This window comes from Lactuca virosa, chromosome 7 (assembly GCF_052849685.1).
Source record: "Lactuca virosa cultivar CGN04683 chromosome 7, Lactuca_virosa_CGN04683_v6, whole genome shotgun sequence".
NCBI classification, from domain to species: domain Eukaryota; kingdom Viridiplantae; phylum Streptophyta; class Magnoliopsida; order Asterales; family Asteraceae; genus Lactuca; species Lactuca virosa.
Window position 1 is genome coordinate 75,990,467 of NC_136432.1, and position 25,980 is coordinate 76,016,446.

Sequence of the window (25,980 nt, forward strand, 5' to 3'; positions counted from 1 at the left end):
ACACTTTTGACTAGATTTGATGTCATAATCCACAAATTTGCCATGCATGGGCCAAGCCGGCTCATCAACCTTTGTCTTCTTTATGCACCTTGCCTGCATAATACGACTGTTTCAAATATTCACAGGACGGCATGATCTGCTTATCATCCATGGCGTCTCTGCTAGTCTGCTTACTTTCGGTATATAAACAGACCTACATTTTCAAACCTTCCATTCACAAACTCATTACATCTATCAACTTCACATCCTTTTGATCCAACAATGGCTTGTGTTTTCATCTTTCTGGCTCTCGTTTTCTCTATGGCCATGGCAGCCGACCATAGTCCTCTTCAAGATTTCTGCGTTGCAGACATGAACGCTCAAGGTACCATGATCATTTCATTAATTTTTCTCACTTTCATTACTAGAAAATCTACTTCTAGCTCTGTTGGTTTCGATGTCTATTATATAATCGTTTTCTTATAACAGTTATGGTGAACGGATTTGCTTGCAAAAACCCGAGTTTAGTTCAAGCCAACGACTTCTACTTTGCTGGACTACACATGATGGGAAATACCTCAAATGCCCTTGGCTCACGGGTAACCCCAGTTTTTGTGACACAATTGCCAGGACTCAACACTTTGGGAATCTCAATGGCTCGTATTGATTACGCTCCATGGGGGATTAACCAACCTCACACGCATCCTCGTGCCACTGAAATCTTGACTGTTTTGGAAGGAAGTCTTGAGGTTGGATTTGTCACATCAAACCCTGAAAACCGTCATATTACTAAAGTTCTATATAAAGGTGATGTTTTTGTTTTCCCAGTAAACCTTGTACATTACCAAAGAAACGTTGGAAAGACGAATGCCATTGCAATCGCAGCATTGAGTAGTCAGAATCCTGGTGTGATTCCCATTGCAAATGTGATTTTTGGCTCGAAACCAGATATATCAACTGATATTCTTGCCAAGGCCTTCCAAGCTAGTGATGATGTTATCAGTGCTATTCAGATCAAGTTTTAGATGTAAAAGGATTGGAAAGGAAGAAACATAAATGTTGTTCCTTTTTCTAGCCTGAGGTTTATTTCATTAAAGTTTGCATTTTGATTGTATGTTTTATTTTTTTGTTGCATGCTAATTCTTTAATATATAGAAAATATTTGTTTGCATGGAGTTGCTTTCTTTGTCACCATCAAGGGAGCGCAAAATATATATATATATGAACGAACGAGATTGACAAATGAAGAAGAATGTCTAAAAATATAATCTGAGATTTTTTTGAAAAGGGTTTGAAAATGATAACATACTTTTCTAAACCAACTTATAGATGCTATATATTATGCTTGTAACAAATCAAAACTTTTATCATAAACGCATAATTTACAGAACACTTTGTGGTGCATGTACCGTCATCACCACAAACCAGGATATCTAATCGGTTGCCAATCCGTGAGTTATGGGGGCAATCGGAATCTTGCGAAAGAGTACATGGCAAAACAATATTTTTTAGAAAATAGATGGTATGTGACAAATCTGCATGTAATTAGCAACGAATTCGCTAAGTGTGCATGTAACGATAAATTTATAAATACTTTAAAAGCTCGTGTGTATCTGGGGAAAAGAATTTACACCAAAGATGGCCGATGATAGGTGGTTTCTATGTGGAGCGTCGAAAACTTGAACCCAAGAGACGTTGAAATCTGTATGAAATTATTACACATAATAGAGATGTAATCATAAAAGATATCCAAAAATGAATAAATGGATTACGAATATTAAAAAAAAAAAAAGAAAAAAAAGAAGAAGGAATAACATATAGTATTTGATGCTAACATGGATATTTATCAAGTGCTTCAAAAGTTCCATCTTCTTAGAAATGTAAACTAGACAAGAGCCGATTGACGGCCAATTATAGATGTTTTATAATCATTCCTAGTTTTTGAGTTTTAGTAAAGAAAAAAAGGAAAAAGTTTTAGTAAAGAAAAAAAGGAAAAGAAACTAAGAGAAAAGAATGTGCAAGAAATTATATTTTATGTTTTCGAGTTGGAGAAGTGAAAGGAAAATTTCTTTCTTTACAAATTAAAAGGTAAGTTAGGATGGAAAGTTGTTTTTCCATTTCTTTCAACTTCCTTCCCTTAATGAAACTCGGGAAGGAACATGGTGTAACACACGGATGATATCCTTGTTGCATATATCTGAAGGTGAAAATAAGGGAATTATCTCCTATAACTGTATTTCCAATCTAGTCAGCCTATAATGTGAACCAATATGTTTATGATTAAATGATAATAAATAAATCAGTGTTGTAAAACTCGACTTACTTCCGAATATTCGGAATCGGGTATGTACCGATGTGTTTTTCAGAAAATTTGTCAAACAATCGAAATTAGTCAAACTCAGAGCAAACCGATCCAACTTGACTAATTCGAAAAGATTCGGTCAAACTTGGAAAAACTCAATCAAACGCGGTCAAAGTCGGGTTTTTTTTAACAAACGACTATAATTGTTAAATATGAAATTAAACATATATCATATAGTTATTTATTAAACATGTTGTTTTGTTATAAAATTGAATGAACTTATGATATTTTTAATATATATAATTTTTCCAAAATTAATTTCTTTACAATTCACCAAATTTGAGTACTCCCTGAATACTTCCCATGTAACGTCCGAAAAATGAAGGTGTAAAAATTTCATTTTTAGTTCAATCAAAACATCATTTATCTTTTATCCACACATCCAAAAGTATTTGATAATAAAACAATAATCATAGCACAATCCCAAAATCATCACATTGCGGAAACATGAGTGGATGCGCTACGATCAAGCTGGGCCCTTCCATTTCGAACCGGAAATACCTGAAACCAAAATCATAAAAAAAACGTAAGCACGAAGCTTAGCGGGTTCCCCAAAATACCACATACCATACATATCAAACATATAGTGGGGCTCGCCCGATATCGGGCCCCGCTCGGCATCGGGCCGTTCCTGGTAACATATAAACACATATCACATGTAAGAGTCACGTAGACAACTAGCATACTAAGCATACAATCCATGGGCCGGAATTAGAGATGCACACCAAAACCGTATCCTCGATTTGAAACCGGTCCGATCCGAAAACCGGTTTTGGTCAAAACTGGATTTGACCAAACCGGATCGGATTGGATCGAATCCACCGGATTCAAACCAGATCCTAATACTACGGAAAAAATTAGATTTGATATTGGATCAAAAACCGGTTTCGCTAAAAACCGGATCCAAATCCGCCCCAAAATCCGCTAACACCCAGTAAAAATCGGTTTGAAATCGGATTAGAATCGGATTCAGATTTTGGTTGAAACTGGATCGGATTTTGACCGAATTCGGATCCGATTTTGACCGGATTGGATTTTTCATGACGTAATCAAAACCGGATTGGATCCTGCCTTTGTGCACCTTTAGCCGGAATTGGCGCCTTCGACCTGCTAAATACAGTGAGGAACTCACCTCGATCCGCTGATAACCATATAACTGCTCGGGTCGCTGAACCGGATAAGCTTGCACCAACTACAACCTTAATTAATAACTAACCCGATAACACAAAATCCAAGGCCCACTCCAATACCCAATTCCTTAAGGGTAAAAGGCCATTTTACCATTTTCTTACTTGGCCCAAAACCAAGGCCCAACCCATTTGCTAAAAAAGCCTAAATCCCTAAATGGCATCCCAAGGCCCAATAAGGTCCATCTTCCTAATTGAGCCCAAAAACCATCATGGACCTAATTCCAGGAAAGCCCTTAGTCTATCCATAACCCAAAGCCAGAAGTCCAATGCCCCAACAAGGCTCAAACCTTAAAAGGCCCAAAATTGGCATACTGGGGAGTATGCCCCGCGTACCACAAGGGTACGCTCCGTGTATGCACCCCCAAAGCACACGGTACAAGCTACTAATGCGCAAACCACACATTACGGTGATCGTACTCCTATGTATGCCTAGTGTACTCAGCAGAGAGCCAAAACTCCCACAAAAGTTCTTAATGATTAAGATAAGGACTTCCAAGCTCATATATGACCCTAAGGAGATGTCTTAATGTCACACCCCCAAACCGGAACGGCGGAAACGTTCGGGGGTGGATGACGTCATATGTAGTATCATAACAATTGAATCATAGTAATCGCAGTAACACAACCATTACATTGAATATAAGAAAAGATATTTACATCTGTTTGATTCATATTTATATACATTAAAAGTAGCAAAAATAAAGACGAAACTCTATATGCTCTGTCTTCTCAAAAGTCTGCTGAGGTACCTGTCTACTGATCTCCTGAGAATACAAGAAGTTTTGAAAAGAGTATCAACATTAAGCTGGTGAGTTCATAAGCATGTTTTTGTAATGAAAACTTGTCGTTGAATCAGTAAAATGTATGTATGCTTTCCAAGAAAATCCGATATTTTCTAACATATATGTTTGATACTATGTTCTGTAGTAGTGTACGATGTATTAACTTATATGCCTGGTTACCACCAAATGTATTGTATATCGTTGTTTTGAATGAAAAACCTTTTGTATGAAAACCCTGGCTATCACCAGTAATGTATAGAATGTCCTGTTTGAAAAACCCTGGTTACCACCAGTATGTATAGTAGTTTCATTACTTAAAATAAAACTATGAGTTGAAATCCCTGGAATCCTCCAGTTGTAGTATGAACCAGTTTTATTAATGAAAAATAAAACTAATTAAGAATGAAATCCCGTAAACAATAAGGTTAGTTTATACTATTGTGAGTCGTATAACCATGCTTGATATAAACTAGTGACCTTTACGACGTTCTTCAAGTGTCGGATAAATGACATTTGTCACCCCAGGCATGCCTTCCTAACTGTAGCTAGCAGTTCAGGTGTGGGATTGTCAGTCCCGAATAGATCTATTCACAAATCTCACGCTCTCCCTCTAGGAGACTCCGATTATACTATGATAGGATTTAACCTGTACCCCGCAAGGTACATTTGAAGAGTTATCTCACAATCCTATATTAACTAGTTTACGTGTGGTTCTGTATTATTCTCTTGTATTTGAATCCGTTGTATACTTGTATAGTAACAATAATTATACTTGAATAATTATCTAACATAGTACTCTCGATTTCGAAAGCAGTAATGTATATCGTGTATCATAAACTAAGTATATCATAGTTTATATGTGTTTTAATGTATAAACTCTGAATTTGTAAAAATTATGTATTGAAATCCCAAACTATACCTATTATAGTTTGCATGTATGTTGTATACTTGATTCGTGTATTGATCTGAAAACTATGCAATTTATGGCTGTATGTTAAAAATGTTGGATTAGTGTCTAAGTCCATAACTATTTTGGTATGTACTTGACCCGATGGTGCATGGTCCTTTTGGGTTGCCTTCACCAAAGCAACTTGATAGGATGAATTATGGAGAGAAAGGATTAATTATGATTTATTAATATATTATGAGAATAATATATTAAAGGAGAAATCATATTGTTTAATTAATATTAGTCAAGAATTAATTGATAATTAATTTTGTGGCTAAAAGAGATTAATTAAACTTAAGGGACTGGAACTGTAATTATAAGATAATTGCATTTGGGCTATGGATCACCTTGGAATAATAGGTTGGACGAATTCTATGGGGAAACCCATTAGAAATCGTCCAAGGGATATTCTAAAAGGGTTCATGGGCTGCTTAGGGCTTAAGCAGTCAGATTAGGGTTTCCTAGTTGAAAACCCTAATAGCCTACATGTGTATATAGTACCCTTAAGCCCCAAAAACGTGGCTAAGAGTTCCACTAGGGTTTCTGGACGTTTTGGGCAGCCTCCTTTCTCCTTATTCTTCATCCTCTTGCTCTTGGTGTTTGTGAGCCATTAGAGGAGTGACACTTGTGACTCTAAGCTTTCTAAAGTCATTACAAGGAGGATTTGAGATTGTTATTGCTACATAACAATCAAAGGTAATTCTCTAAACCCTAATTTCAGTTTATAATATGTTAGATCTAAGATTGTAAGTCTTGGATACATTGCATGTACAATAGAGAAACGTAGATCCAAGCATTAGGGTTTGCATAAGCACATAGGATGTTCTTATGGGCTAAACCCATCAGAAAACGTCCATTATGCTCAGTAGGTTACAAAAGGGATAAAATATTTAGATATTTTATAAACATGTGGAAACTATATGATTGTATTAATTGCATCAGTTTTAAAGGTATTGAAATCCTTTTGTATAAATTCACAAAATCATTTGTGTTTGGCTATTATTCCCCCCAGAAAACGTGAAAATAGTAAAAGTGTAGGGGTATGAACTCACTGTTAATTGCGGATAAGCGTCAGACAACGAAACTGGGAATGAAGACCCTCGAGTTGACGTACGCGGCACTCAACGGGATCCTAATAACAATTAATACATATATGTATTTTATTAGCGACACCATTTATTTTAGTGTTGGAAAAACATTTGTTTTTGGTTTAGGAATGTTACCGGGACTCGATTGAATCGGGGAAAGTGGGCTTTCAGCCAAGATTCATGATGTGAAGGGGTTTACGGCCGTTAAGAGTTTTCGGCCGTGAACTGCCCCTTGAAGGGTTTACGGCCGTAAACGGTGTTCGTGAAGGGACTTTGAAGATTTGAAGGGTGTACAGCCGTAAACAGTTTACGGTCTTTAAAGATTTGAAGATTTGAAGCGCGTACGACCGTAAACTCAAGAACACTGATGTTGGACTCGAGGAAAAACGTGTTTTAGATGCTCCAAAACAACTTCCAAAGGTGTTTATTGATGATTTTCGGAAGAAGGAGGGTGTTTTTGGTGTTTACGGTCAAGAGTTTAGAGAGAGAAGGAGAGAGTTTTCAGCCAGAAAAGTGTAAATGAGGGGTAGGGGCTCATATTTATAGGGGGTTTTCAAGGTCGGTGGTGGGGTCCACCTGTTGCTGGCCGTAAACGAGTGTACGGCCGCGAACATCACTCAGCCGAAAACTTTGATTTTTCAAAAGAAACTCGGGTTTTTTCGCGCGATTTTGGTTCCGACTCGTATATAAAACTCAATTATATAATTAAATGATTTTCCAAACCAAAGGAATTTGACGGAACCCAATAAAATACAAATTTTATTAACGGAATTTGGCTAACAATAACTGGAAAAAGGTTCGGGTTGTCACATCATCCCCCCGTTAGAGGGAATTTCGTCCCGAAATTCAAACTCAGAATACAAATCATGGACTCGGAAAGAGATGAGGGTACTTCTGTTTCATTGAATCTTCGCGCTCCCAAGTGAATTCAGGTCCCCGCTTGGCGTTCCAGCGGACCTTCACTATCGGTATGCGACTTTGTTTTGTTCGCTTGACTTCCCGATCCATGATTTCGACTGGTTCTTCCATGAAATTGAGGTTCTCGTTGATCTCGATCTCATCAAGAGGGATCACAAGTGTCTCGTCGGATAGACACTTTTTAAGGTTCGAGACGTGGAAGACGGGATGAATGTTGCTAAGTTCTTGGGGTAACTGAAGTTTGTATGCTACGGGACCGATCCTAGCAAGGATCTCGAATGGTCCTATGTATGTTGAATCAGATTTCCACGCTTCCCAAAGCGTATCATGCCTTTCCAGGGTGAGACCTTCAAAAGAGCACGGTCACCAACCTGGAACTCCAATGATTTTCGTCTCTTATCGGCGTAGCTCTTTTGTCCATCTCTTGAAGCTTTTAATCATTCCCGGATTTGTATGATCTTTTCTGTAGTTTCTCGGATGATTTCTGGGCCCGTGAGAGTGCTATCGTGTTGGTTTTTGAGCATTCTAACACTCCTACGGTGTACATGCAACCCTAGAAACATTGGATCTATGTTTTCTCTAAATACATGCAAATTTGATTTTCCAAGGTTTACTTCCTATCTAGCATGTTATGGGGAACTTGTAATACAAAACTCAAGTAGAATAACATACCTTTTAGTAGCTTGGATTCCTTGATGACTTTGTGAGCCTAGCACCCCAAATGTGATGCCTCAAATGCTTCACACAACACCACAAGTCTTGGAATAACCTTGAGAGAAGTTCACTATACTCAAAAATCGGCTAGCCCTCTTACTTGCTTGTAGTAGTGCCGATTTTGCTTGCATGGGGTTCTTTATATAGTTGTGGCACAAGTAGGGTTACACCGTGTAAACCCTAATTGTCATGGCTTTTCATATTCCATGATCCATGGGTTTGTAACCTCCATGGACTATCCATGGAGCACCTTATGGGTTTTAACCCAATCCATACAAACCATGGATCATTAGCCCACTATACAAGAATAGATTATTTACACAATCAACCCCATATATTTAACTAGTCTCTTTTTGATCACTTAATTAATCCAAGATTAATTCTTTGATCAATACTAATTAAATAATATTATTAATATATTAGTACTTATAATATATTAATAAACCTTAAGTGTCTTTTCTCTCATTTTGGTCTATCCAAGTATTGCAATGCCATGCAACCCAAATGGACCATGCCGGGTTCGGGTCAAGTACGTACCAAATATAGTTATGGACTTAGACACTATATCCAACAGTCTCCCACTTGGATAAGTCTAATAACTATAGTTGCAGATATGACTTCAGGATCCGACTAGCAATCGTAGCTCTTTCAAAGTCTCTTGGAACTAAGATGATGATGATGATACGCCATTTGAGATAAGTGATCATATAATCCTCTGCTCTCAAGATATCAGCCGGACAAATACATGGAACATGGTCTTGCTTATTGTCCAGCATTTGTTTCTCGATCTCTGATCTGTTTGACATAGAACTAAATTCAACACATCAATTAGGTTCTGACCGGGCCCGGTACATAGGTCAAAACAAAATCATCGAGGGGCCCAGATATCGCTTCTAATCCTAGAAGGAACAGATAAACTTCGACACATATGCTTGTACTGACTACTTATTGAATTATGCACAAAAGCACGTTTTATAACATCGAGTTACCAATGCGTTTTCGTACAATCAATGTATAACCAACTCATAGTCAACAACTCATATCTCTATGTTTGAAGATTTATATGATATTACCGTCTCACGATCACGCGAGATAAATTCCATGAAGTGATGCTACTGAGCATGGGTTGAGTCTAATACTCAGAACTTATGAGTACTCATGAATGTTGCAGCAACCATTGCTATGTCTAATACACCTTAGACAATATACAAACCCAATTCATGACAGTCTTAATTCAATACCTACTTCCAAAGTATGACTGACTGTGGAGAGTTTGAATAATATAATTATCCTGGAAGTCAAAACATGCAAAATTGAAACAATAGTAAACGATTAACAAAAGATAGCAACACTTTACTCATAAATAAACAACAACTTTTATTTAGTCATCAAATGTCAATTACATTTTACAAGTTTCAAATCTATCTAATTATTAAAACTAATATCATCCTTCAGCCTGATGCGCCTCGCATGTGTAAATGCTTAACCCTACTCAATCCCTTCGTGAGGGGATCTGCTGGGTTCTCATATGATGATACCCTCTTTGCCACGAGGAGTCCTTCTTCTATTCGATGTCTAATGAAATTGAATTTTCTGTCAATGTGTCTGGATCTCCCGTGATCCCTTGGTTCCTTAGCTAAGGCAACCGCACTTTCGTTGTCATAGAAAATTTCCATTGGCTCTTTTTTATAGCTGGTACAACTCCAAGGTCTCCAATGAAGTTCTTTAGCCATATCGCCTCCTTTGCTGCCTCGCTTGTTGCTATATACTCTGATTCGCAAGTTGAATCATCTATCGTCTCCTGCTTGGAACTTTTCCAAGTAATTGCTCCTCCATTTAGGATAAATACCCAGCCTGACCGAGAGCGGAAATTATCCCTATCAATCTGAAAGCTAGCATCGCTATATCCTACCACTCTCAAGTCATCACTGCCACCAAGGGTAAGGACCCAGTCCTTAGTCCTTCGCAGATACTTGAGAATGTTCTTTACCGCAGTCCAGTGAGCCTTGCCAGGGTTCCCTTGATATCTATTGACGATGCTCAAAGCAAAGGCCACATCAGGGCAAGTACAAGTCATAGCATACATGATTGAGCCCACAGCGGAAGCATATGGTACATGACTCATCTCAGCTATCTCAGCCTCTATACTCGGACTCTGAGTCTTACTCAGTTTGGCGTTACTCTATATCGGTAATTCCCTTTCTCGGAATCCTGCATACTGAACCTCTTCAGTACCTTATCCAAGTAAGTACTCTAACTAAGTCCAATTAGTCTCTTACTCCTGTCTCTCAATATCCTTATCCCTAGGATATAGGCAGCTTCCCCAAGGTCCTTCATAGCGAAACACTTCCCAAGCCAGGACTTAACCTCCTGCAAGGTTAGGATGTCATTTCCTATGAGTAGTATGTCATCCACATACAACACCAAAAAGCTAACTATACTCCCACTAGCCCTAACATATACACAGGACTCATCCTCACTCCTCGAAAAGCCAAACTCTTTGACTTTCTCATCGAAGCAAAGATTCCATCTGCGAGGTACTTGTTTCAACCCATAAATGGATTTCTCAAGCTTACACACCTTATTAGGGTTCTCTGTACTGACAAAACCCTCTGGCTGACTCATGTAAACATCGTCAGCCAACTTTCCATTGTGGAAAGCAGTTTTGACATCCATTTGCCATATATCATAGTTATGAAATGCAGCAATGGCTAACATAACCCTAATAGACTTAATATTTGCTACTGGTGAAAAGGTCTCATCATAATCAACTCCCGGAGTTTGAGAATAGCCCTTTGAAACCAGTCGCGCTTTATAAGTGTGTACATTACCATCCATGTCGGTCTTCTTCTTGAAGATCCATTTGCACCCGACTGTCTTACGACCTGGTACATTGTCAACTAAGTTCCAAACTTGATTGTCATAGATGGACTACATTTAGCAGCCTCAGGGCCTGCCATGGCTTCCGTGTAGCTGTTAGGTTCATCCAGACTTACCAGTGTACTATCACTGATAAGCGTATCACCTTCCGCAGTAATATGGAAACCATAGTAATGCTCAGGTGCATTCCTAACTCTCGTGGAACGCCTCAGAGGTATGAGCTCGTCATTCGGATCAACAAGAGTTTCCTCCTCAGGTTGATTACTAGGGTTTGAGGTTCCTTCACCACTTGACTCTTGAATTTCTTCAAGGTCAATTTGCCTCCCACTGTCTCCTTGGCTTATGAACTCTCTCTCACGACAGACTCCTCTTCTAGATACAAAGACCACATTCTCACTAGGTCTGTAGAAGAGGTAACCAAAGGATCTTTGTGGGTAGCCGATGAAAATGCACCTCTCACTTCGAGGTTCGAGCTTATCATGAGACTTACGTCTCACGAAAGCCTCGCAACCCTAAATCTTGATGTGGTCTAAATTGGGAACTTTCCCAGTCCACATCTCATGAGGTGTTTTGGCAACCTTTTTAGTAGGGACTAGATTCAGGATATGGGCGGCAGTCTCTAAGGCATACCCCAAGAATGAGATTGGTAACGAAGCTCGACTCATCATGGAACGAAACATATCCAACAAGGTTCGATTGCGCCTCTCAGCCACACCATTCAACTGTGGTGTCCTAGGAGGTGTCAATTGTGAGACAATCCCACATTCCTTAAGATAGTCAAGGAACTCGATACTAAGATACTCTCCTCCCCAATCGGATCGGAGCATCTTGATGTTCCTGCCCAGTTGATTCTCCACTTCCTGCTTAAACTCTTTGAATTTTTCAAAGGTTTCAGACTTATGCTTGATTAAGTAGATAAATCCATATCTACTATAATCATCAGTAAAACTCACATAATAGCGATTAGCATCTCTTGTGGCGGTTTTGAAGGGTCCACACACATCAGTGTGTATGAGGTCAAACAAACCCTCACCCCTTTCACAAGAACCAGTGAAGGGTGACTTTGTCATTTTTCCAAGTAAACAAGACTCGCAACTATCATCCGACTTTAGGTCAAATGATTCCAAAACTCCATCCTTTTGGAGTTGGCCGATGCGCTTCTTGTTAACATGTGATGAGACAAAGAATCAAGTATTGATTGAATTATAGCATGAATTCAAAGTAAGAAGGCAAGATTTGAACACCGATGTAAATATGATATGTTTGGCTCTATTACGCTTTTGCAGTTTTACAGATTACAAAGAATATTCTGTAAAGACTTTGTTACTAAGACACTAGTAACAACTCCTATTTATAGGAGAGGAAAGCGTACAAAAAATATACTAAGGACTAAAACATTATGCTTCGAATATTATGCCTTAGTAAAATAAAATTACAGAAATGTTCGAAGACCCTAAATACAAACTTCGACTATTACAACACTTCGACCCTAACAATCGCCCCCTTTGTAATCAAAGTCGAAGTCTTCAGTTTGTAAGTAGAGTAATGGAGTACAGCAAAACTCTTCGAACTTCAGTGTACCAAGAAATGATTTTCTTCAATTCCTTTTTGTCTCCTTCATTATTCTTTTTACAGTGGTTCATACGAACAATTAAGTTCGTATATTGAGATGTTGAATATCTCTCCACTTCGCTGGCTTGGAACAAAAACCGCTTCGCTTTTCCAGCTTTATCCTTCCCAGAAAAAACAATTCCAAATGGCTTTAAACATATTTCCCCATCAGCATACTTCTTTAACTCAGTCTGAGTCAACGAAGGAGCCATTGGAACTTTAACTTCCATACCCTTTGCAGTAGCCAGCTCCACATCAGTTAGTGCGAGACACTCATAATAATTCTCAATGAAAATTTTGATGTGAGCAACTCCAAGTTTAAATTCCTCTGGTTCAGTATTTTGCAAATATGAAAAAGATTTGTCTTTCAGAAGCAATGCAACTTGTATAAGATCATACAAGTTCATCAGAGAAAGTCTGTAATGGTGAATTCGCATGTTTTACCATTTGCTCTGGCCACAACATATTTGACATTTTGAATAATATTTTCGAAGACCACATCTTTCTTCATGCTAATCACCTTCTTAATCTTGATTAGTGACCAGACTTCCTCAGGTGCTTTGTCAAGAACTGCATGAAATCGAATCTTCATATGGGTCCCTTCATCTTTTTCTTTGAAATTTCCTTCTGCTTTGAATTGAGGCATGATAAACATCATCTCATTAACAGGGAAATCCAACTGGCAAGCATCAGTGTTTGTAACCACATAACTCTGTTTTGGCTTCTTATCAAATGAGTACATGTGGTTAAAGCCAACTAAGGCTTCGATTGTTTCATAGTTGTAATGCTTAGCTGGATCTCCTTTATTCATGCCCTTTGGATCACCAGCCCTCTGAGTCATGATGCTTTGAATAAGCCTCATTCTCTCGAGTTCAGCTTCAGCTTCAGCCTTCTTTTCTTCTTTAGATTTTTTAACTAAAATTGATTTGCCTTTGTCTTTCGAAGCAGATTTTTCAGTTGAGTCTTTTGGCTTCGAACCACTCCCACCAGACTCCAAAGGTTTACCAATAATAATTCCTTTCGAAATTGTTCGTGTAATTGGTAATGTTGTTACAATTGTTGAAGTCACTGGTTGAGCAGACACAAACACTGGCTTTGTTGAAGGAATGTTCGAATGAAAAACTTTGCCAACCACTTTCGCTTCTTCTTCTGCTGACTTCCTTTCTCCCCCTTGCACCCTTGTGAAAACAGGTAGGGCAGTAGTTGTGGGAAGAAGACTGGATATGCGAAATAGTGGGGCAAGCTGCTTGTTAAGTATGGCTTCCAACTGCACAAACTTTTGTGACAAAAATTCAGGAGTGATCAACGGAGACGAAACTGGTTTCGTTGATATCTCCTTCAACTCTTTCAACAGCTTCATCACTCCTTCAAAACTTTCATTTTCAGTCTTGGAGATTTGAGCAATTTGTGGACTCAAACCTTCGTACAGCTTGACAAATCGAGTGACAGCATCACATATGATATCGACCTTCTGATTTAAGGACGCATAATCATGTTGAACAGATAAATATTCCTTGTTCATGTCTTCTCTAATCTCTTGAATTTTGGAATTCACATCTTCCCTCACTCTTTTGACTTCCTGACCAAAAAGAACATGACGTTCTTTTGTTACAGTTCGCAGATCCTTAACTTCACCCATAAAATCAGATCTTTGTTTTTGAATGCGAAGTTCATTGGTGTGATCTGTGAAATCAATTTTCTCCATAAGCACCGTCTCAGAAGCTTTCAACATTCCGGACACTTTGGTAATAATTATCGACTCACACAGCTTCAACATTGAATCAACCTCCAAACTGGAAATTGATGAACCCCCTCCAAGATCAGCTTGGGATTGAATGATGGAGTTCAACTTTTGATTCAAAATTTTGTATTGTTTCATGGTCATCAACATATGATCAGAAAAATCTTCTTCTTCATCATGAAACTCTAAGTCTTCGAATGTTCCTCCAAACCCTTCATGATCAGTTTCAGCGGGTGAAGATGGTTTGGGTGTATCAGTTGATTGAGAGGAAAAAATGGAAGTAATTGGTTGATTGAGTATATGTTCGAATGTTGGTGAGATAGTAGTTGATGTGAGAGGAATGGTCGATGTTGGTGTAACAGAAACCAATGATTCGAAAGGAGTAGAGATGAATGGACCTTGGTCTGCAGATTTCGAAATATTTGCACCCATGCCTGAAGTTCGCATCTCCTCAAAATTGACTTGGCAATCGAAACTTCAGGTGTGATTATGACAGTCGTCTCTGCAATCGAACTTGTAAGAATAGAGGTGACTTCAGGAGTTTCTGGTACTCGTTCATCCTCTTCTGTAGACTCAGATGATGAAACAATCTTGCGAGTCTTCTTTGTCTTCTTCTTCTTCGATTGTGACAAATGTTTTGCCATGTCTTCTGCTGCTCGTTTCTTGGAGCCAGGAGAAACAGGAACAGGTACCTCACGAATCAAGACTCCTTGGTGAGAAATCTGATGCTTTCGAATCAGCTTCTGTGATGAAGACTTTCGTTTATGAGTGGATTTCATCTTGATTCTTCGAAACATTCCTGTTTTCGAAGGAATAACAACGTTTTCTTGAGTCTTTTCCACTATTGGCGTAATCACTTGCGCTGCTTCGACTGTCACAGCAACATTTTCTGGCGTCTTCTTTGGAGATTTTGATGATGTTGAGCCCTTCGTTTTCTTCACATGTGAGGTAGGCTCATCTTTCTTCGATTTTTTCGCCTTTTTCTCTTCGCGTGGTAGCAAAATTCCCGTAGGAATAGAAAAATCAAATGTTTTCAAATATGCCTGCAAAACCGGATTCGTAGAATCCACCCTTTTAAGCATTGCATCGGGAATCCGAGCAACACTTGGAAATTCGTCAGCATTGTCAACAACCTCCTTTGGAAAATGGTAAGATTGAAAAGTAACCTTTTCTTCTTCATTTGAAACCAAGATGCCTTCCTTGTTGTAAAAATGTTGTAGAATAAGACTCCAGTACCTAGCACACGAAATGCCATTAACAATATTCGTAAGCTCTAATCCTTTTTGAAATTCCTTCCATAGCTGTGTAGAGTAGTCTGCTGGAAGATCATAGTACAAACCAGCCACCATGGCATAAACCTCCATCCTGTCTTTATCTAACCCAACTGTTCTTCCGGTTAAACAACGCAAGAATATCCCAAACAAGAAATTCCATATTTTTGGAAGACCAGACTTCTTAAAGTCACTTATCTTTGACAATGGGGGCTGATATCCCATTTCATTAAACATGTGAATAATTTGGGAAAATTGAAATTCAACAAAAGGAGGTGTATTTGGAATGTCAAGAATCTGGCAAAACAGTTTCTTGGAAAGCCTAACCTTTTTATCATTGATAAGGTGAAAAGTGATTGAATCAGAGGCTTTGTTGTATGTGGCTGTAGATCCTGCTTGAGAAAGCCAGGATACCGGAACAGAAAAGGAATTGAACATTGCTTTGGATAAAACAGAGTGTTTTAAAGCAACAATAAGCATCTTGAATTCCTCAGGACATTGAGAAAGTTCACCATCCACACAATAATTGGTAGATTGAATCTTCATAACTGGTGCAGAGGAAGTATCTTCAGTAGAAGGATCGACATGCGCAGTAGTCGCCATTGTTAGGGTTTGAAGAAGATGAAGAACAGAGAATTTGGGAATGTTTGATTTGATCGCGTAAACGTATAATGAACTCTGAATTCCCCTTTTATATGTAACGACGAAAGTGTTTGAATTTGAAGCGTGATGTAATTAATGACATCCGACGTGGCACCTTGAAAATCGGACCATTACTGCGAAAAGTTAGCCATGCGTCAAAAAGTGTCTGTCACATCTCCTAGAAAACCGGGCAGAATACCATACGTCACGGTTACACAGCCTGTCATTATCACCTTCTTTGAATTGTAACCGTTAGAACCCTTCGAATGGAGGCAAGGCTCATTCACTTTTTGGATGAAAAGCGAAGTCATATGCCAGATGTTCGAAATCATCAGCCTGAGTTGGTATTACTCAGAACCTCAAGGATTTCGTGTGTGTAGTGTGCCAAAGAAAGGTTAGACAAGAAACAATTATAAAATTTTTTGGAATGTGGTGATGTCAAAAATACAATTTGACACGAAGGCAGTTAAACCCCAGGCAAAGGTTGCTTCGTTAATCATCAAGAGAGATGATCAACAGCTTGTGTATGTTCCCGTGAAGTACAATCGAATACTTTTTGAGAAGTATCAAAGGGCTTCTTTTAAGAATGCTTCGTGGGTAGGTTCAAAATTTCGTTACATGTCAACCTAAACATAAGGTGATAAATTGTAACAGAAATTACTTGTTTGACCAGTGTGGTCAGTGACAAGTGAGCTTTGAAAATTTTAACATAACTGGGATATTCGAATGAAACTCACACTGAAATCATATTCATGAAAAAAAAAATTGTGTACTGGATCTTGTTGGGTAACAAACATCGTGGGTTTCGAATGTTTGATCAAGACCACTCATTCGAAATGAATATGATTTGGAGTTTCGAACTTTGGTACTGAAACAAAAGTTTCGTATATAACTGGAACAATGTTCCCCGTCAATTCCTTATGTTTAAAGATGTTTGGGTTTCACTTTCATCACGGACTCATGATGTCAGATCATTAACACATAATTTTTGTATATCTAGGTCTCGATGGGTTTGATCAGAGACCTCTCGGACATACGTCTTTGTGTGTGATCGTGTAAGAATGTGTTGATGAAAAAGATTGGTGTAAGACACGAAAAGTACCTCTGTTATGTTTTGGACCAAACAGGAAACTCTTAACTCATTGTGAGAAGAGTAAGGTAGCTCAGAGACTAATGTGAATATAAGCCTGATTGGGAAGAAATTTTCGTATGAAAATTTTCATTAAGGCTTTTGTACACACACATTGAGTCATGAAGGCTTTGGTCGACATGCAGCAGCATGCTTCTAGGGACAACCTAACTAATTCGAATAAGGAAAAAGATAGTGATGGATACGAAAAAAAAATATTTACCTGTCCCCAATACTGCCTGCATTTTCCCTTCTGAATCATCATCAAAGTCTGCAACAAAATTCTCAAAAGAAGTGAAAAATATTTTTGTTGTTTTGAATTTTTCGAAAACAAAGACAGAACAAACGAAAATCTTTTTGGATTTTTAATTTTTCGAAAAGATAAAGACAAAACAAAAGCATTCTTTGAAGAATAACTAATGTACGAATTCGAAGCGTTGACTATAAACAATAACCACTGACTCAACGCTGAAGATCAGTGTCATTCATGCGAATTCGAAGCGGTCGAAGCGTTGACTATGAACAGTAACCACTGACTCAACGCTGAAAATAAGTATCAAATAGTCGAATTCGAAGCGGTCGAAGCATTGACCATGAACAGTAACTGCTGAATGCTGAATAGCTTTGTGTTATCTTTTATTCAACGCCTCTGATTCATTCTTTGTCACACATCATTCGTCTTTTTCGCATGGAACAGAATTTCCATCGATCATTCCAAGTCCTTCTATTATTCGTACAAATGACTTTTCATCCAAAGGTTTCGTGAAAATATCAGCTAACTGATCAGTTGTTTTCACGAAATGCACTTCAATATTTTCATCCTCCACGTGATCTTTAATGAAATGGTAACGAAGAGCTATGTGTTTTGTCTTCGAATGCTGCACAGGATTATGACAAATTCTTATTGCACTTTGAGAATCACAATATAATGGAATATTTTTCATATTAATTGCATAATCACGTAATTGACTTTGAATCCATATTATTTGCGAAGTGCAAGCAGCAGCAGCCACATATTCTGCTTCAGCTGTGGAAATCGACACACACGTTTGATTTTTTGACTGTCAGCTGACTAATTTGCCATCAAGAAATTGACATCCACCACTTGTGCTTTTTCGATCAAGATTGCAACCACCCAAGTCTGCATCTGAGTATGCTTGAACGAAGAATCCTGTTTTCGAAGGATACCACAATCCTAACGAAATAGTGCCTTTAAGATAACGAAAAATATTCTTCACAGCAGTAAGATGTGGTTCGCGTGGATTAGACTGATACCTGGCACAATTACACACAGAAAACATGATATCAGGTCGACTTGCTGTAAGATAAAGTAACGAACCTATCATGCTCCTATACAACGTTATATCAACAGCAGGTTTGTCTAACGATGGTGTTAGCTTGATGCCCGTTGCCATTGGTACACGAAGCTTTGTGCTATTCGTCAATCCAAACTTTTCAAGCAGATTTTTCATATATTTTTCCTGATTGATGAAAATCCCTTCTCTGTTTTGACGAATATTCAATCCAAGGAAATTATTGATTTTTCCCATCATGCTCATCTCAAACTTGCTTTTCATCAATTCTTCGAATTCTCTAGACAAAGCAGGGTCAGTTGAGCCGAAAATAATATCATCAACATAAATTTGAACAAGCATAAGATGATTCCCCACTTTCTTTCGAAATAATGTGGGATCAACAGATCCTTGTTTAAATTTAGATTGTTTCAAAAATGATGTAAGAGTTGCATACCATGCGCGTGGTGCTTGTTTCAGACCATAAACTGCCTTATCTAAAATACAAACATGATTAGGAAATTCTTCGTTAATAAAACCTTGGGGTTGTTCCACATAAACCGTTTCTTCAAGCTCTCCATTAAGAAATGCACATTTCACGTCCATTTGATAAACATCAAAATCTTTGTGAGCTGCATAAGCCATAAATATTCGAACCGCCTCGAGTCTTGCGACAGGGGCAAATGTTTCTTCATAATCGATTCCTTCTTGTTGTGAATATCCTTTTACAACAAGTCTGGCTTTATTTCGAACAATGTTTCCATCTTTGTCGGTTTTATTTTTAAAAATCCATTTTAACCCGACAATCGAAACATTTTCAGGTTTAGGAATTAATCTCCAAACCTTGTTTCGTTCAAATTCAGACAACTCCGATTGCATTGCAACAACCCAATCTGAGTGTTCCATTGCATTCTTAATTGTTTTTGGTTCAATTTTAGAGATGAAAACATTAAACATGCAAAATTCTTGATGAGTATTCAGTACCTCATTCTTTGCACGAATTTGAGCTCTTGTCATCACGCCTTCTTGTGGATTCCCAAGAACTTGATCCTTCGGATGGTCTCTTGTCCATTTTTCCATGGGTGGATATGCTGGATCAAATTCCAAAGGAGTATCTTCGTATATGTCTTCATTTTCTGAGCCTGCATTCGAACATGCATCATCAACATTATGCTCCCCCTCAACAATATGCTCCTCCTCAACTACATGCTCCCCCTCAATTTCAACATTCATTTGTTCTTGCTCCCCCTCGAAAGACTGTTCTTCATTATCCAAAGTATTCGAATCCAATTGTTTCCCCTCCAGTGGATTATCATGCATTGTTTCGCTTTCTTGAGGAGTCGTTAAGGAATCATCAGTAAGTTTTGAAATTTCTGGTACATGATTATCAGGAGCATGAACTTCAGCATCAACTGCATGATCTGAAATACCAAAAATCAAATCATAATCAGTATCATCCATTTGTATAGATTCAGTATCATCTTGGTTTTCTTGTAAAATTGGATTATTCGAAAATCTATGTTCATTTGATTTAACATAATAGTCATCGAATGTGAGATTAAATGTTTCTTCCACTTTTCGTGTTCGTTTATTTAGCACTCGATATGCCACTGAATTGTGCGAATATCCAAGAAAAATCCCTTCATCAGCTTTTGCTTGAAATTTTGAAAGATGATCCTTGAGATTCATAATAAAGCACCTACATCCGAAAACATGAAAGAACTTCACATTAGGTTTTCGATTATTTAGTATTTCGTATGGTGTAATATTAAATCTACGATGAATGAACGATCTGTTTTGAGTAAACATGCAGTTGAAACAGCTTCAGCCCAGAGATATTGAGGTAAATTCGCATATGCCAACATGGTTCTTGCCGCTTCGCATAATGAGCGATTTCTCCGTTCTACAACACCATTTTTTTGTGGTGTGTATGGAGATGAAAAATTATGCGAAATTCCTTTGTCCACTAGGAATGAATCAAGAACATTGTTCTTAAATTCAGTTCCATGATCACTCTTGATTTTTCGAACAGGCTTCTTCAATTGTAGTTTCCATCTTTTTGATAAAATCAATCATAATTTGTGCAACTTCAGATTTGAGCCTGAGAAAATAAACCCACGTGAATCTTGAAAAATCATCAACAATAACTAAAATGTACCATTTATTGTTGAGGGTTGAAACAGTTGAAGGACCATATAAATCAATATGTAATAACTCTAGAGGTGCTACAATCTTCGAATCAATTGTGATTGGATGACCTTGTTTATGTTGCTTGCCAACTTCACAAGCTGCACATAAAGAATCATTATCAAATTTAAGAACATGTAAACCTCTTACCAAATCTTGTACCACAAGTTTGTTTATGTTTCGAAAGTTGAGATGTGAAAGTCTTCGATGCCATAACCAGCTCAAATCAGATGTAGCTTTCGAAAGTAGGCATACTGCTGGTTTGCCTACAATCGGATTGATGTCCAAAGTAAACATGTCACCTTTCCTTTTAGATTTCAGTAATATTTCGTTTGTGTTAACATTCGAAATAACACTTTCTTCTTCGTTGAAAAGAACTTGATTGCCAGTGCCCACAACAAGTTGAGAAACACTTATCAAGTTATGTTGAAGACCTTCAACATATGCAACACGATTCACTGTGAATTGTCCATTTGTGATTTTTCCATAGCCCTTGACTTGACACTTTTGATTGTTCCCAAACTTTACTACACCTGCATTTTTGAGACTTCGAAAATCACTTAAGTTCTCCTTCTTTCCAGTCATGTGACGAGAGCAACCACTATCGATGTACCATTTGTTATCATATTGCTCGTCACACAAAACCTGCAATCAATGAAAGATTTTAGGTACCCAAGGCTTTTTGGGTCCTTGGAAATTAGATTTCAATTTAGAGTGGAATGAAGAACTTTTAACCCACTCACAAACTTTGGTTTTGAGACTATCAATTAATTTCACTTCATCATCCAAAGGAACTGAAACATAAGTATTTGATAGTTTCGAATGTTCACTGACTTTTCCCTGTGCTTCTTGAGTTTGTGATTTAACTGTCTTCGCTTTTGTGACAGGTCTCCATGCTTTGACTGAGATATTCGAATCCTTAGATGATGAGCTGCCATTCGAAGAAGTATTGACATACTTTTCGTATGCTTCATTAATTTGCTCTTTTGAATATTTATTCGACTGATATATTTTTCCTTTTCCTTCAAGCCAATGATCAATGTTTTTCCTTGAAGTTATTCGTTTTTCCCGAGACGTCCTCATCGTTTCTTTCTTTGTGTAATTAGGAAAATTTGGCTTTTGAGGTACAAAATCAACTTTTGGTTTTGTGACATAAGAGTAAGCATAGAATGTATCAACTTTTTCTTTAAAATGTTGTCGTTGAAAAACTTTTTGATTTGGATTAGATCTTTTTGAAAAATTTCTTGTTTTGTTAGTTTCAGAAATTTTCGAAAACTTTGTTTGCTTATTTACTTCAGACCTTGTTTGACTTGATTGAGATGATGGTTGAGTTTTTGAAAAAGAAGCATTTTTAGCTTTGAAAACATTTTTAGCAGATTGTGATTCAGACATCTTTTTAGACTCAACATTTTGCCAAAATATTTTCTTTCTTGCTTGTCGTTTTGAAATGTTGTTTTCCTTCGAAAATTTTTCAATTTGATCTTTAAATTCCTTAGAGTTTAATTTGACAACTTTTTCTTTTTCCTTTTCAACACGTATTATTTTCTCTTTTTCAACTTTTATTTTTTCAACCCATTGTTTTTGTGGTTTTTGTCGTTGAAAAATATACGAATTCTTTGTTAAAGTGTTTTCAATTGTGTTTTGGTTTGCGAAAAAACCTTCCTCAGTTGATTTTGAGTTATCTTCTTTAAATCTGGTTTGATATTCTCAACATTTCCTGTAGTTACGAAGACTTGATTTGGAAAAATGACATCATCGGTGCATTTGAAATTTGGAAAAACCACCGTGTTTGTTTCAAGATAATGTGGACCTTTTTCATTCATCACTTCTTCGAACTCTTGTGTATCACCATACACTTGGTCAACTACGATTCGTGGAATTTCTTCTTCCTTTGAGGATACATTTTCTTTCGAAACTTTCTCAACATCTTCATCATCACTATCATCAGTTTGGTAATCCTTGAGATCCACGAAGTTCATTTCACCAACTTTCGAAGTTGAGGGTATATCAGTTTCATTCTCAACTATCAAATCCTTAATTTTTTCTTTCCCTTTAGAATTCGAAGCAACATTAACAATAGTCAACTGAGAACAATCAACATCTTCAAGCTCACTAATTTCACTAATATTGTCAAAATCATCTTCAATATCAGCAAAATTAGATTGAGAATCAGATGTTGAATTCTCAGTCTTTTTCAAAATGTGAATTTGTTCAGATTTAGTCAAAGTATCATTTACAATATTAACTAAATCATTCGAATCAAGACATTCATCAACTTTGACAATTCCATATCTATACTTGTCATTTGGAACTTTGTCAAAGTCAGCTATCTCCTTTTCACAATCATATGAAATGTTATCTACCTTAGCTCTTTCAAAAGCTAAAAATGGCAGTAATTTCCTATGTTGTTCCTTACTTATTTCGCACGAATGATGAAGTTCAGTTATTTTTCCATATAATCTCTTAGCAGCATTACAGTAGATGTTTCTTTGTGCTAATAACAGTTTATTATCACTTGATAAATTGTCCCTATCTACCATGATATTCGTTATTTGGAGTTCTAGACAATCTATCCTAGTGATTTTCGAATCTAACTTCTTCTGGGTCTCTAGCAATTGCATTGACAGCTTCTTAGCCTCATTGCTAGCAGATACAACAATCAAATCAAAATAAGTAACAGTTTCATCAAAAGATACTAATTCAGAATTATAAGCATGTACTGGAATATTAAAAGATTCAAGAATGTTTCGTACCTTTGTTGTCATTGGTGATTTGTCAGCAGCCTTTGATACGAAGCATCTTCCACGTACTTCGTATGTCTCCTCCTCTGATTCCTCCTCCATCTTTGCAAACATAGCTCCATGGGCTGGATTGCGCATCTCCTCATCATCTGATCCGGATGACCAGATTTGATAAGTACCATCTTCTTCCTCATCCGAGCCCTTTGCAACCAGAGATAAATTCTTGGCTTTCGTACGAACCTCCTCTAATTTTTCAGCATAGTATGCCTCATCCTTCACCTTCTTCTTTCTCTCATCCTTTCTTTCGAAGCATACAGTCATTTGCAAGGTGATTCGCACCATTGCAATAATGACAGTCAATTCCAGCATCTCCCTTCAGCTTCTTCTCACTCTTTCCCTCAACAGGCTTCGAATATATCTTCTCTTCCTTCTTCTTCTCTTCCCCAGCATTCTTACTCAGAAAGTTCCCTTTTATCTCAGACGACTTTGCCTTCGGATTGAAAGGCTTTTTAAAGAACTTTTTCACCTGATTGTTTGAGTAAAAGGCAATTGCTTCATCATCAGAGTTCATGATGAACCCTTCATCTTCATCCGAAGCATCTTTCTCAGCATCTTTCTCAGAAATCTTTGATATCAAAGCTAGTGGACCTCCCATCATAACCTTCGATTCTTCAGCTATTTCATTCACTTCGCCTTCATGAGTTTTAAGCTGGTTGTACAAGTCATTCAATGTAGATGTGTCAAAGCTCTGTTGGTTCTTCACCATCATGCTCACACTCCGCCATTCCTTTCGAAGTCCCATGACAAATATCAGATTGAATTCCATTGCTGATCTGGTGATCCCATATCGATTGCATCGATATATCAACTCATTCAGACGATCGTAATAGACTTCAATTGATTCACCATCTTTCTGTCTGAAGTCCTTCAGCTCAACTAAACATTGTTTGACAGAATTAACCTTTGTCTTCTCACTTCCCTGAAACTTTTCCTTAAGATTGTTCCAGATTTCTTTGGCAGTTGTACAACTCCTCACGTAGTTGTAAACAACTGGAGGCAAAGCTCCTCTTAGCTCTCTTACACACCTCTTCTCCAGCTTTTTCAGACGATCAAATTGATTCTCAACTTCAGAATTTCCAGAGGAAGAACCAATTGGTTGAACATTCGACGGTGGATTCCGATTGCCAGTAATGCAATTCCATAGTTCTTCATCCAATCCGTTGAGATAATCCTGCATACGATCAGCCCACTGATCGTAATACTCAGGGATGAGCATAGGAATTTTGGTGGATGATCCAAGGAGATGAGAAAATGAAGTCATGGAATTCAGATTGAAAGACGCCATTGTTGTACGGAAGAAAACCTTGAGAAATTTTGATGAAACTTTGAGCATTTGATAACAAACTGTATGATTCAAATCACAATCACTCTTAGAACACTCGATTCAATGAATTACTTGCAGAATCGAATCACAGACTTAGATCTAAACACTTTTTCACTTTCAAAAAGTGCGGAAACTTTTGAATCAAAAAGTTGATTCAAAAACCTTTTGAACACAGTGAAAATCAGATCAGAGATATGATTCCCGCTCTGATACCAATTGATGAGACAAAGAATCAAGTATTGATTGAATTATAGCATGAATTCAAAGTAAGAATGCGAGATTTGAACACCGATGTAAATATGATCTGTTTGGCTCTATTACGCTTTTGAAGAATCAATACACAACACATTATTTCCTAGATTATCTACAACATTCACAGCTTCATATACACCATCACAAGGTAATGTTTTAAAGTGAAATACATCATTGTAATAAACATTAATAGCACCATTATCATTATCATTATCAAATGAAAAGGAAAAACCTTGTTTGTACAAGCCATGGAAGGAAATAATATTTATCGTCATTTCAGACGAGTAACAACATTTATTCAAATCTAACATTAACCCATTATTAAGCAATAAAGAATAAAGTCCTATCTTGGTAACAGGTGATGCTTTCCTATTCCCCGTGATTAAGTTTATCTTCTCGTGCTCCACTTTTTCACTTCTTCTTAGACCCTTCAAATCAGTACAAATGTGAATACCACAACCTGTATCAAGCACCCAATAGTTAGTATGTAATGAGTTTTTAGACAATATAGTGTAAATACCTGCATGGGTGGGTTTAACTTTCCCATCCTTTACATCCTGCAAGTATTTGGGGCAGCTTCGCTTCCGGTGCCCCTTTTCCTAGCAGTAGAAGCATTGTGCTTCCTTTGGGTTTGAAGAAGGAGGAATGGAACCTTTCTTGGTTCCACTTGAAGAGGAGCCATCAAGAGACTTTCCCTTGGTACCCTTCGAAGGGGTCTTTCTCTTCTTCCCCTTTCCCTGCCCAATTGCCAAGACAGGGGCAGTAGTAGGAGTAGGAGTAACAGCTGATTTACTTTTAAGGCCACTTTCATCGGTCCTTAAAAGTCCTTGAAGCTTACTCAGTGTGACTTCCTCCTTGTTCATATGAT

The 25,980-nt window shown here is 37.6% G+C and overlaps 1 protein-coding gene across 1 annotated transcript; it reads left to right on the plus strand.

The window, feature by feature from the left end:
- Positions 1–231: 231 nt before the first annotated feature.
- On the plus strand, positions 232–1,005 carry LOC145126003 (putative germin-like protein 2-1). Its single transcript, XM_079061410.1, has 2 exons — positions 232–364; positions 469–1,005. The coding sequence occupies exons 1-2, from the start codon at positions 262–264 to the stop codon at positions 1,002–1,004; spliced, it is 639 nt and encodes a 212-aa protein (XP_078917536.1). The 5' UTR covers positions 232–261; the 3' UTR covers position 1,005.
- Positions 1,006–25,980: the final 24,975 nt, after the last annotated feature.